The 12972-nt window shown below is 41.8% G+C and overlaps 1 protein-coding gene across 2 annotated transcripts in view; it reads right to left on the bottom strand.

Annotated features, from left to right (window-relative positions):
- NUP210L (nucleoporin 210 like) overlaps nt 1-12972 on the bottom strand; it is a 31767-nt gene that overhangs the window by 10039 nt on the left and 8756 nt on the right. For both annotated transcript variants that reach the window (XR_014686216.1, XM_084500394.1), the window contains exons 14-32: nt 12824-12969; nt 12019-12240; nt 11345-11518; nt 10680-10872; nt 9905-9993; nt 9488-9592; nt 8790-8891; nt 7805-7933; nt 7475-7602; nt 6685-6817; nt 6166-6228; nt 5420-5599; nt 4745-4825; nt 3695-3826; nt 3119-3277; nt 2756-2847; nt 1856-2030; nt 1047-1222; nt 570-790 (exon numbers count right to left, since the gene is read on the bottom strand). Coding sequence is in view for 1 of the 2 variants with exons in the window: in XM_084500394.1 (XP_084356520.1) it covers nt 570-790; nt 1047-1222; nt 1856-2030; nt 2756-2847; nt 3119-3277; nt 3695-3826; nt 4745-4825; nt 5420-5599; nt 6166-6228; nt 6685-6817; nt 7475-7602; nt 7805-7933; nt 8790-8891; nt 9488-9592; nt 9905-9993; nt 10680-10872; nt 11345-11518; nt 12019-12240; nt 12824-12969 (2700 nt within the window). In the remaining variant the exon portion in view is untranslated. The remainder of the gene's footprint in view (nt 1-569; nt 791-1046; nt 1223-1855; nt 2031-2755; nt 2848-3118; nt 3278-3694; nt 3827-4744; nt 4826-5419; nt 5600-6165; nt 6229-6684; nt 6818-7474; nt 7603-7804; nt 7934-8789; nt 8892-9487; nt 9593-9904; nt 9994-10679; nt 10873-11344; nt 11519-12018; nt 12241-12823; nt 12970-12972) is intronic.

Below are 12972 nucleotides of genomic sequence, written 5' to 3'. Positions count from 1 at the left end.
TTTATTCTAAAAATGCTATCAAAGACTTAATTTACCATGTAGCTCTGATTAGTCAGTAATAAAACTGTAGAGGCAGGACTGTCACTCCATTATGCACGGAGTCTTTTAAAGCAGTTAAGGAATGCTTTGTTTAAGTACCAGTAAATTCCCCTGAGCAGCCTGTCCTCTTGAATAGCAATGAAACAGCCGCTCTGAAGTTGGGGAAAATGAGGGAAAAATACTCTTTTTGTCTCAGTGTAAAAGACATTAAAATTGGGCCCGCACTTGAACTCTGAAAAGGTAACAAAGTGAGCCTTCCTATGAATAGGAGTCACGGAGGCATGGAGCCTAAGGCTCAGGAATTCCTGTGCACGTGGACACCTGCCACCATCCCAGAGCACCAGCTCCATTCCCATTCTCAGGCGAGGCACCCCATCCTGAAACAGTTTTGAGGTTTCACAATTTTTAGAGTTCTCCCATGAAAACACAGTCAGCCTGGTTTTGCTCAGCTTCTGAAATCGACTGAGACCACATGACAAGTCGCCCTGCTTAACAGCCTGGTCAGAGGCTACAGAAAAACGCGTACAAACCTTCTTGGTTTACAAGGGGTGAGCTGAAACAGATTACATCTCCTACTGCCACAGCCTTTGAGAGATCTGGCTTGATGGCGGGTTCCACAGGCACTGGGATGTAGTCAGCCACGCCTGGGTGCCTCTCGTCCTGCACAGTCAAGAGCGTCACTCCTCTGTTCACAGCCTGAGCATTGTATGTGTGATTCTTATTTGCAGGTCTAATGAGTAGCAAGTCATCTCTGAAAAGAAAGATTTCCTAAGCAAGGGGAAAGTGATAAATTGCATCCATCTAAAGCTGTGTGTTTCCGGTATGGAAACCCTCACGTTACTGCAGTATCAGTGACTCAGTGAAACAGCTCCCAGTTCTGGACAGCTGTTTTCAAATGGATGTCAGGTTTAAGATGAAACTTGACATTTCTGTTATTTTTTGCGATATAAGAGAGGTCATCTGAGTTCTCGTGTCCCTACCATGTGCCAGTGCTCTCAAGGCTGTACCTGTTCACAGATAAGTGCAGCTGGGCATTCTGGGCATGGAACTTCTCCCCAATGCTGTTGTAGAACTCAACTGTAATGGTAAAAGACATCCCCAGGGGAAATGTAGCCAAGGGCATGCCACCAGCTGTGTAGATTTTGGGACTAATGTTTATCCTTAAATAGGAAATGGGTGCAACCTGGAAAAAAATTGAAGTCAAGCTAAGTCTTGGTATTTGTCCCTTGGAGAGTCCTTCGTAGCTTACTGTTTGCTGTCACGGTACTTTTTCAACAGGTAATGTGATTGCCTGCGGCACAGCACACTCCCTTTCTGTCTTACTCTTCTATGACTGCTCCTGACTCAGAGGGATGACAGCCATCTCCTCAGCCAGAGCATCATTTTCTGAAGCTCTTGGATTTGTCTTGGAAAAGTCCTGTCAAAGGACCTACAGTTGCTCCCAAACTGATAAAGCACACAATGGATTTATGTCAAGCAGGTTGGTATAGCTTCAAATAAACGTAAGGAAGCTGCAAACAAAACATTTTATACTGCTGTGAGACTTTCCATACAACAAATAATTCTTCAGTGTGAGATATATTAATAACTTTTTCCATTCTACAGACTGGTATACTAAGATTTGAGTAAGAACCCTGACCCATTTACAGGGTTGAAAATTCAATCTTTCCTTTTACACCTAAGACACAATGGCACTGATGAAAAGAATCACAAAACACAACCTCTCTCCATCAATTTGTTTTCAGTGGATTGAGAAATAAAGTGCTGCTACTAGTTGCTTCCATACAAAAACTCTGGTTTATGCCTGAAATCTTACCTGGATGCCCGTTATGATTGTCTGATTGGCTCCAAAGAGCTCTAGAGAAGTCACTTCCAACACTGCAATGCCTGTGATGGGTCCAGCTCTCAGGACACCTTGGTCATGCTCCTCAAGGACAGAAGAGTTGGGGTGACACTGCAAGATCTGAAAGCTCACAAATGCAGCCCCTTCCCTTACCCAAGAACAAAAGTGAAAAAGGACTGTTAGACTTGGATAGGCTGGGAGTTTGTTTCACTAAAACAACAAGAAACATATCTAAGTTCTTCTAGTTCAATATCACACTAAATTACTGACTGGCAGGTTCAACAATAGCAGGAGATCGGGGACGGCATTAAATGTGCACTTCAGCTTCGTGCTGACAGCCTGAGCACCACGAAGGCGCGTTACTCTGGAAGAGATTTGTCTGACTGCGTGTAAGGGGGAGATGCAGCCCTGCTCTACAGTCACTCCAAAATACATCTGCAGGCTGTGGAGTAACCCAGAAGCCTCCAGAAACATACAGTGTAAACCTATCAGCAAAAACCAAAAATCTGTATAAGCAGACACTGCCTGAGCCCCAAGATCTGTTTTTGTAGGTACACAGGAGTTCATTTTCTCAGATTAATCACGTTGCCCTATCTGTCAATGCCAGTGGGGAATGTTTCACCCGTACAGCGCTATCCCTTTAAAATCTGACTTCCATTTTCTGCTCTGTGGTGAACTGCACTTAATACAGTCTTTTTAGACAGTAACTTGAAACTGAGCATGCCTCAAATTCTCATTCTTGCAGCAGGAAGTACGCAAATCTCTGCTGAATATCTTGGGACGGGAAAAATAAGCTAACAGGCAGTTTTATGCACTGAAAGGAGTGAAATATGTTGTAAGCTGTCTCTGCAGCCTGGATTTTCTTTTGTCTACCTGTTTGTGTACAGCCTGAGTTGAGAATTCGTGGACATTAAAATTTGCTCAGTGGAAAACGAGGGAGAGAATAGCGACAGCTTATCAAATACCTACAGGCAGAACAAAAAGAAATTATTAAATAGAGCTGTTGTTTTTTAAAATGGATTAATGACAGCTGGAAGTTAACAGTGAAGGAAAACCACTATTGGTCATCAGAATAAAACAAACAAAAGGAGGTGTAAACCTCTCTGTGCAGCTACGCCCAATGTGTACACCCCAAAGGAACCTTTTATTGATGCATCTGTTCATGCATACTGCCCACAGGTTTCTTCCTCTCAAAATACACCTACTTCTACAACAAGCTGCACCAGCAACACTTACCAGGATTTGCACTTCATCTGATAGTTCAGTCACGTTTCCTTCAAACTGCCCAGCAGATGCATTCAGACACCGCACCATCACCTTAATACTGGTTCTACCTGCTGATTTTGTGTGCACAACCATGGCAACATTATTGTCTGACTGGAGCTGGATGGAAACCTGTTAGAGAGAGGGCACAGATGTCAACACGTATCAGCCAGTCTTTAGACTAAAGGGCTAGTTTTAGTACGGAGATTACAAAATGAAAAAGGAGATGTGTAAAAACAGAAAAGATTGCTTTTCTTTTAGATTCTGTTCCTAATGACAAGATCTCTTATCACAGATGTGATTTCAACTGTTCAGACTTAGCTGCTTTTCATAGGACATACAGAAGTTTCTAATGGCACAGCCTCAACCAGCTCAATCTGGACCACACATATGTAATAAGTAAAATAAAAAAAAAAAAAAAAAAAAAAAACAAATTACAGTGACATTACTACAAGTTCAAAAGTTGTACGTGAAATGTTCTGAAAAATCTTCTGATGCATTCAGCAACAGCACCAGATCTTAAACCCATTCTTGTGGCTTTCTCCATACCTTTGTGTGTCGAGGAAGAAGGTCTAGAACATCTCTTTTGCTCACTGACCACTGAAATCTCAGTTCTGGGTTAGCATTACTGAAGGAAAATGGAGTCAGCATGTTGTTAAGCCCCACAACAAAGACTGGCATCTGGAAAGGAAGAATACTGTCACCATAGAAATGTGAGGTCAGCTATGCCATTAGAAATTGAACACAACCCCCTAAAATTGGGAATGGAAGGGGAATCATGTATGACACACACACCAGGAATTTATTATCAGTAGTATATTCTCTGCAGTCCTTTAAAATACAACACAAGCCCTCCTGTCCCTTGCTTAAAACACTAACCTCAATGAAAAGATCACACCCTCTTCCCACCAAGAATCTGCTGAATATATATTTCAAGATCTGAAACCAGCCCTTGTATCTCCAGGGAAACGGGGGGGGGGGGGGGGGGGGAGTGGCAAGCTGCCTCTAAACAACGTTTTCTATCTGAACATATCCAGATATTCCGTAGCAGCTAAGAAATTCACTTTTTGAAAATGCATTCCTTACTGACTGCCAAAATCTCCCTTCAGAATCTTTCTCATTCATTTTTAAAGCACCCAAGGCATGTGACAGCCCTCCACATTTCTGAAAAAGGAATTTCAGAAAGTACATACCCTGCATTTGTAAGCTAAAACACAACTAAAACCACTCCTTCAGGCATCTGTGACTCGGCACTCTAAGCTCCTCCTCACTAGCCCCATGGTACAGCTCTGTTGACCTCACACACAGTTGTTTCCCAGATCCTAACTTCGGTTAAGTGCTGATTACAAGACTTGAATTCCTTGCAGTAGGTAAACAACCAGCCCAAACATCCGGACAAAGCTGTTGCTTCTCTTTAATCTAGTTGTGCTACTTTTCTTTAGCACATTAGGCTTACCAAACTAGAACACTGACATTCTTTTTATTGATTCCTGCACTCAGATCAACACCTACCTCAGGGTTTAGACCTACCCTATTAGGATAAGAATCCCCCTCAACTTTTGGCCACCAGAAGTCTCCAGTATCAGCTACAATACGTACCTCGGTGCCTGTTATAAGTCTTGTAGCAGGTACGTGAATTCTCACTGCTTTTAACTGAACTACTTCTAATTCCACTTGATCCTGCAAAAGAAAACAACAATTAAGCTTTGAGACATCAAACTGAACTGAGCAGCCTGCAAGTGGCCTGTAGCTTGACTTCTGAAACAAACTGTCCATATCTGGTTAAGGGCTTAACTTCTTTGCCAGGCAGGGAAGGTTCAGCTCGCACGTCTCGTGGAGCCTCCAAGTGGGCAGTAAGATCGCCATGCTGCCTCGTCATCTACAGAAACTGTCAACTCTCCAGTGGTGGTAACTGCTGACAACCCCGACACATTAAGATGTCTTTTAAAGATCTTTGATCCTGTTGGCTTGTCTCATGGACTAAACAGCGCCTTTAACGATATCCCACTGGGGGCGCCAGAAAGCAAAAAAAAAAAAAATGCCTGGAGAAAGCTTCCCATCCAACTTGTGGTGGCCTCATCTCTTGTTTACAATAGGAAAGAAGTTAGCCGCTTCCTTTTACTGCCACACTACAAATATTAGTGGAAGTTTTTTCCAAGGTCAGATTTTCCATATCAGAGCAACCAACGTAATTAAAACATCTGAGAAACCATTACCATTCTTTCTAAGAAAAAGGTAAAGGAAGAAAGACTGAAGAATATAATGGAAAGATACCTGTGAAAAAACAGCAACTCCTCCTGTGTCTTCACTAACCACCCGAATAGCGCCCTGTATCGTGGTTGTTCCTACTGTCCTTGCTGTGACTTGTCCAAGCTGGTTAACCTCAGCAACAGAGGAGTTAGTGACAGAGAAGTGGATGCTGGACTGCGGCTGGGGACCACCTTCTGACATCACCTGAAGTGTATTTAAATAATACACAAGATGTTCACTAAGAAAACAAACACACGCTAATTCTCTAAACCACAGCATCTAGACTCACTAATTTCTGTCTCTAGTTGCCTGTTCTTTGCCCCCCCACCTGAACATGCCACTTCACTTCAAACTATCAGCGTTCCACGTGGAAACCCACCTTCATATGCCCTTTAGGCTGGCCAAACGGACCAGTCACAGAAGTGGCCAAGCTTCAGGACCACGCTTGCTGTGCCTGCAGCGACTCAGCTCTCCTGCTTCAGGACACACATGCCAGAAGCAGCTAGCTGGATCAATGAAGCTCATTATAAAAGCCAACACAGAAGGGCTCTAGAATTTACTGTCTACCTTGATCCACTTAACTGCTGATAAAGAGAGGTCCGGCCACCACCGGATTACCACAAGCCAGGATTTGGGAATAAGACTGGTAATAGGATTCAGAGCCTTTACTCCTAGTTTAATCAAGCTCTTTTCACCAACATTAAGCGCACCAATACTGAGGGGGAAAGGAAGCAAAAAATTATCGTTTGCTCAGAAGAAATAATACTCACTTGCACCATGTTGTGTGGAATAAGAGTAATTTTCTTTGGAATCAGTTTAAATGGAGGGAAGACCTGGTATAAGGGAAGAACATTCTACTTTAAAATGTTCTACATTTTGTTTGTTTGTTTTTGTGGGGAAAAAAACACATTACTAGACAGAATACTAGGACTGTTAGTGTTGAATTATCACATGAGCATGTCTAAGTAGATCTTAGGACATCCTCCTGAGAAATGTATTATCGTGTACAGAGATTTCTAGTAAGGGAAGTGGATTCTGCCTTCTGAATAAAGGGGCTAGGAGAACAACAGACACTGCCAAAATACAGAAATGGTACCGGTGATTACTAATGAGATTTATAAGGATCCTTTTTTACCAGAATTTAAGAGTCAGAGAACATCAAGGCTTTAGAACATCATCATACAAGCAGGCTTTTTTTTTTTTTTTTTCTAAAGAAATTTGAATACAAGGATTCTACAGTGGGTCAGAAACACTCAAAGTGAGCAGACTTAAAAGCTGTGCTTTCTTACCTCAACTTTCCGAGGAGCAGAAGTAATTCTTCTTCCCATCTTGTCCCAGGCTGTAGCTACCAAAGTAGTCTGGCCTACAGCAACAGCCTGAAGTACATGCAGTTCAGAATATTCTCCCACTTCTTCCATTTGCCTATGAAGACACTTTAGCATGACTTCTCTTTTCATTTCCTGTATTATAACTAAGAGGTAACTCAGGCAGGAACAGAGTGTGACTACTATAATATAGAGGTTTTTACTTTGAGTTATCCATAGTCATAGAGACAGGATGCATAGAGCTCTGAGTGGCAAAACACTACACAATAAATACAGTAAATGTGCAGGAATCAATTCCTCCATAAAAAGAAAAGTTTATATTCAGAGCTACCAGGTGTAAAGTAACGCAGAGATATTTCAGACTCTTTCAGATATTTAATACACTCACGTGGTGACACAGAATCACAGGCAGTAGAGATGACAAAACATCTTGCAGAACATTTTGTCATCTGCAACCACAAATCTCAAGAGCTTTGCAAATATGAGTTAAATCACCCAGCCTGCCACAAAAGATACGCATACATTAATTTACTTTTTACAGAAAGGTAAGTGGAAATTCTCCTGAGAATCAGTTGCTAAAACTGGCAGTTACAGTCCTGACACCTTCCATGCACTCCATCAACGTTTATGCAAAGCCAGCAAACAGCTATGGGGTTGTAAACAGTTCTTCTGTAATTATTGGTTCTGTTTTTCAATACAAGGTGAATATTATCAGCACTTAAGAATGTTCCAACCCACCAGTTGTAATACTTACGCAAGTGTAACAATAGGTGATGCTGCTTGCAGCGTCAGCTTCATGTACTTGAAGTATTTACTCTGCAAGGGAAGTCGCTGAAAACCCAGGACTTGAACAGTAACAACGACAGATTTGCCAATCTCAAGCTAGATTAAAAAGAAAAAAGCAAAGGGGAAAGGAAGAGAGGGATTCCTACACTCTTTCTTAAGGCCTCTACATCTATGCTCTGCTCTGGATGCTCGATCCTAAGATGCATCTCCTGGTGCTGCCTCCTCCCTGTGGGCAGGGGAATTATATCCTACCGCATCAGGTCTTAGAAACTTCTGAGCTTCTCCCAGTTTGTATCACCTTATCAGTGAGATCCACTTCCACTTCATACATGTCAGACACGTGCAGATAGGCAGTAACCGGTTCCAACAATGCCAAACACAAATCATAAATTTCCAGGCTTAAAGATCCAGGCTGCAGAGGGGTGACCTATAACAAAAGCAAACAGGCACAACCATAGTAACTGAAGAATATATTTGTATGTCTATTACAGAGAATATAGATTCACAAAAATGAGGTATTCTGCTCAAAGGCACTGCTCAAATCAACCATGTTGCTCAATGGTACTCAGTTATGCTGATTTGGAGCATAAGAAAGACTTCACTGGGTTCAGTCAGTGTAATTCACCACAGGATTCTTTCCTGGAACAAAGGGAGCAGTGCATTGTCCTGCATAATTTTAAATGCCCTAACACATCTGGCTTCCACTTCAAAACTATGCAGCAGTCAAAAGTTCAGAGTGTTTCTTCTCTGGCAGTGAGATTAGATTTCTGTCTCAAATAAAACCTGACAAAGGTTTGATTTCTGACTCAGCTACTAACTCATGCCCTTTGGGTCATGAATGCCAAGCTGTACTGCAGATATTGCTGGAGGATATAGCAGTGTAGGAAGGAATCTGTAGGAAGGAATTTTGATAAGGAACTAGATAAAATGAAAATCTCAGTCTAACCAGGATGTAAGCCAAGAGTAAAGAATATAAATAGCGATTATCTATGCACAACTAACATGGCCTATTTAATAAATAACAGGATTCCCCTTAAGTTAATGCTCTTTGAAGCAAATATTTGGCCTGAATTACATAGTTGCTTAAGATGAAGTGGCCTGGGACACAAAAACGGAATATATGTAACCAGCTCCAAGAACAACAATGACAGAGACAGAGGAAAGGAAAAGAGAAAAAAAAAAAAAAAAAAAAAGGTTATTTCTTCCTTTTTCCAGAGGATGAACCTCCCTTTAAAATTCTCAACCCAGGCTTCTCTAGCGCATAACATCTCGACTATAATCACCTCGATGGCACTTTCCGCCTCCCGATACTTCATGTTTACTATTCCACCCTCACTGCTGTTGACCAGAAAGTATCCAGATCCTTCCACTAGGTCAAATAGCTCCTGTCAATGAAAACAAAATTACATGAAAGATCTAAGCCCTTAGTCCTCAACTGTTTTAAGTTTTGCTAAGGAAAAGGGAGATCACTACAGACTTTGAGCTATAAAATCTGAGGTCTTTTTTATTTATTTTTATTTATTTTTAAGCTACCAGCAGAGATTCCGCTCAAGAAAGAATTGAATGAAGAGCAGAATGAAACCCTGAGCAATCAGCCCCTGAATGAGGACATCACCAAAACAATCAGGAAAATCACACAGGGTCACCATTCCTTCGCAGATTAAAATACCAACGTAGAAAGGCAGATATCTGAAACCTGATGACAATAAGTTTTTCCTCTCAAACAATAAATAACACATCACTGAGTTAGCAGTGGTGTGATTCCACCACAGCACATAAATTACACTTAGCATCAAACACCACTTGGAATAATAAAGGGAAAATTGCTTCACCAAAGTGAAATGGGTTCATGAGTTTACGCAGATTGGTCCTTTCTGCCTTCCAAAACCAGTGGGAAGCATCTCTTAATGCTTCAGTAAAAGGCTACCCAAATCATCAAGGAATGGGAAGGCACAAAATAAGCTGTGAGCAAGGTTCTTACCTTTACAGCAGGATGATTATATATAGTGGCATTATCAGGCACGACAGTCACATCCTCTACCAATAAAAGCTCCACAGAAGCAGAGGTAAGCAGGTTAGACACTTCCTAGGAATGCAAACACGATCAGAAAGCTATTACATCAGTATTGCTCAGGTTACAAAAGCACCACTTTCTTCCTTCTCTTGTACAGAAAGGAAATGATGATTGCAGATAGCAAATGAGCATTTCCCCCACATAACTACACACTGAAATAAACCCTCCCTGTGAAAGCACAAAGGTCGGTATTCAGAACTGAAAATGAATTGTTACTCCATTACCCTTGACTGTCAAGGATATTTTGCCATCAAATGAAAGAAAGATCGGGGGAAACGCAAGCAACCCCTCTTCTGCTCACCAGGAAAGCTCCTCATTACTCACTTTTGGGCCACCTCGTAATGCGTAGTTCACAAAGCTGACTCCAACATAAACAGTACCTTTAATTTGGTGCACTTCTAGAAGCCGATGTCCTGCAAGCAACAGATGCAAAACACACACACCAGGACATAAGAAATAAACATAATTTTGAAGATTTTTAAAATTTCAACGAGTTCCTGAGAAACAATTTTAAACATCAGGATAAAGTAATTTCATTCTGTGGTATTTACTTGAATTACTCTTTCACCAGTCCTTCTCTTCACATTTACAAACACACAATATAACCTACCACAACATCAGTCTGAAATGTATCAATCACCCTGCTATTAGGGCATGAATATACTAGAAAAGCTCTGCAAGTAGGTGTTACTGATTTGCTGAGACAGAATATTTGTTGTCAAGGGAAACAGACTGAACTCCCAGAAACGGAAGACTTACGATGACAACGTGTTTACTAAAAGCTAATCCCAAGAAATACTTCAGTTTTGGGCTTTACAGAGAATACCTGTTTTGGTGCCTCTGAAAGATACCTGTTTGTAATCACAGTGTTAAGGAGATAACAAAAAATAACCATGCAGTTCCTAAGTATTGGTGCTACACCGTCCACGCTACAGATGGGTCACAACTCTGAGAGAGTATTTCACAACTGCACTGTGAATTTTGAATTATTAGAGGAAACAGAAGTAAGCACTCTAGTCATGTTTCTGTTAGATGGAAGGAGGAAGAAAGACAGAAAATGATGCAAACAGTCACAATTCCAATAAATTCTGAGCAGTACCGTGCAGCTGGGTCTGCCCAGTCCCGTCATCCTTCGCTACCATCTTCATGCTTCTAGCCTCAGAGAAGTGTGCAAGGGTTTCATTGGATGATTTCCACTCGAGCACCAGAGAACTGAAGTTGTCAAACTTCCGCTGCTGATGATCAAACACAGCTAACTCCAGAACCGTACTCCTCACACTGGATATGGGGATCTACAACCAAAGAAACACAGTTTCTATTGGTAACCTTGTGCCTGGCCTTAGAAGAAACATTTCCTCCTCCTAAACAAGGATCAGTCAAACCGTGATGGACAGGTTTCTATTTAGCAGTGACTGCTCCTTTCATCTCGGCTACAGCTTCATCACCCCAACACATTACAGGGCCCAGGTTCTTCAAATTCCTCTTTTTGAGCTTTCCTGTTTGGAAAGTCAATTACTGCCAAATTGAACACAGCAGCCAGAGAACACCTTGTCAGCAAGGGGATCGGGATGTCAGTTATTGTGAAGGAAGTTATTTCACTGCTAGATAAATAACTTTGCCAGTACAGAGCTCTGCAGTAACAGTTAACAATGCACAACCTTTACCTAAGGACAGACAGTACCTTACACGTCCCACATTCCCAACCATCCCCCAAACGAGTGCAGGATCCTAACACAGCATTATTAGCTCTGTTTCGAGTCTTACCAGCTGTTTGCTCTGCTGCGGCAATGGACAAGGCTGAACACCAGTAGCTGCTTCATACACGGGGGTCACAGACATACTGGCGGGATGAGCACAGATGAACATCACCTGGATCGCCTCCACGGCAGGAGCAGGGTTCAGGAGCCCTGGCTGGTTACCTACTCGGAACGTGAGCACCTTCAAGGACAGGCAACAAGACGGTTACACAGCCAGCTTCATCCATTCTATCCGTGCATAAAATTGGCACGTTCAGCAGTGTCTTAAAATGCAAAGGATTGCATGCATGGGGTTGAATCTACACTACTGAAGTAAGTGCATGCCAGTATCATTGTGAGGGAGAGATGGCTATTTTTTTTTCTTTCAAAGGTGACCTGAGAAACTTTCTGTAGGCACAGTTTATAGGAAATTTTCATTACAACTGTCTACGTATGTATGACACAACCACTGGCCTGAATAGGATGTGATCTTTTATTTTTTTTCCTAAACACAGTTCTGAGTAGAGGGGGGACTGTTACACCAACAGGTGTAATGAGAATGAAACTCACTTATCTAATACTACCACAGGCATTGTGCCTTTTAGTCAAGGAAAATGGTATTTATGAGACTCTACATGCAATTTTATCCACACTGTTTGCATTTCCGTATTAAGTTGCCAGAAAGATTAGAGGTTTCCTTACCTGCTCCCCCAACTGCAGGCATACAACCTGATAAACGTACTGGTTCAGTTTCCTTTTTGTTGGAAATCGGACTTGTACAGCCTCAATTTTCTCTTCATGCTCCACAGTTAGTTCCGAAAAGAAACGAGATGGTTCCAAAACCCACGGTGCTGGCCCACCTTCAAATACCATCTCCTTTGCTGCCTGCCAGGTCACTAAAGCCATCTCTACTGGGTTGACAGCCTGTGAAGACAAAAAAGCAGAAATTCACACTTTTAATGCAATTTGACAGTGAGACACTGGTCAAAAAGGGACAAAAATAAGAACCACTGATACTACCATTTAGCATAAGGCCTCTTAACTACTCTGGCAATATAAATGATGTTTAAGACCAAGCCAGAGGACTTTTTCAGTGCTGTACATGGGGCCATTCACACATATGAGAAGCAGACGAGGAACTACACATCCTTACAAGTAACATAATTTGTTCTTCTATTCATTTATTCCAATCTAACTGAGAAATCTTGCTTGGTGCGCACCTACTAAAATGCTGACAAAACAGCACACAGCTCAGAAAAATGAAGACTACCTCAAATGCCCTGCTGATTTTTCACAATTAAAACAATGGTCAAGTTGACTGTCAAACTGATTTACTTCTATCTGATAGAATAAGAAGTTCGTGTTTTTGTAGGTGTCAGTCAATTCCCAGCTGCAAATTTGTTTCTAGAGAAAATGATTCAGGACTTGGCACTGTGTAACAAATGCATTAACTCCTCACCAATTTAGTAATTCAAACAGAACGGGGTGAACATGCACACTTCCTCACCTTGAGAGGTTCATAAGCAGCAAACACTGCACTTGTTTCAAAATGCTGTTGGTGCACAGTAATGCTTGCTGTCAGTAGCGTATGTCCCACAGACTTTGCTTCTAACTGGAAGCTGGAGCAGAATGTCTGTCCAGGCTTCTGATTACCTA

This window comes from Aythya ferina (genome assembly GCF_964211825.1).
Source record: "Aythya ferina genome assembly, chromosome: 29".
Lineage (NCBI taxonomy): Eukaryota > Metazoa > Chordata > Aves > Anseriformes > Anatidae > Aythya > Aythya ferina.
Note: the sequence above shows the minus strand (reverse complement) of the source record. Positions and strands in the feature narration are given on the sequence as shown.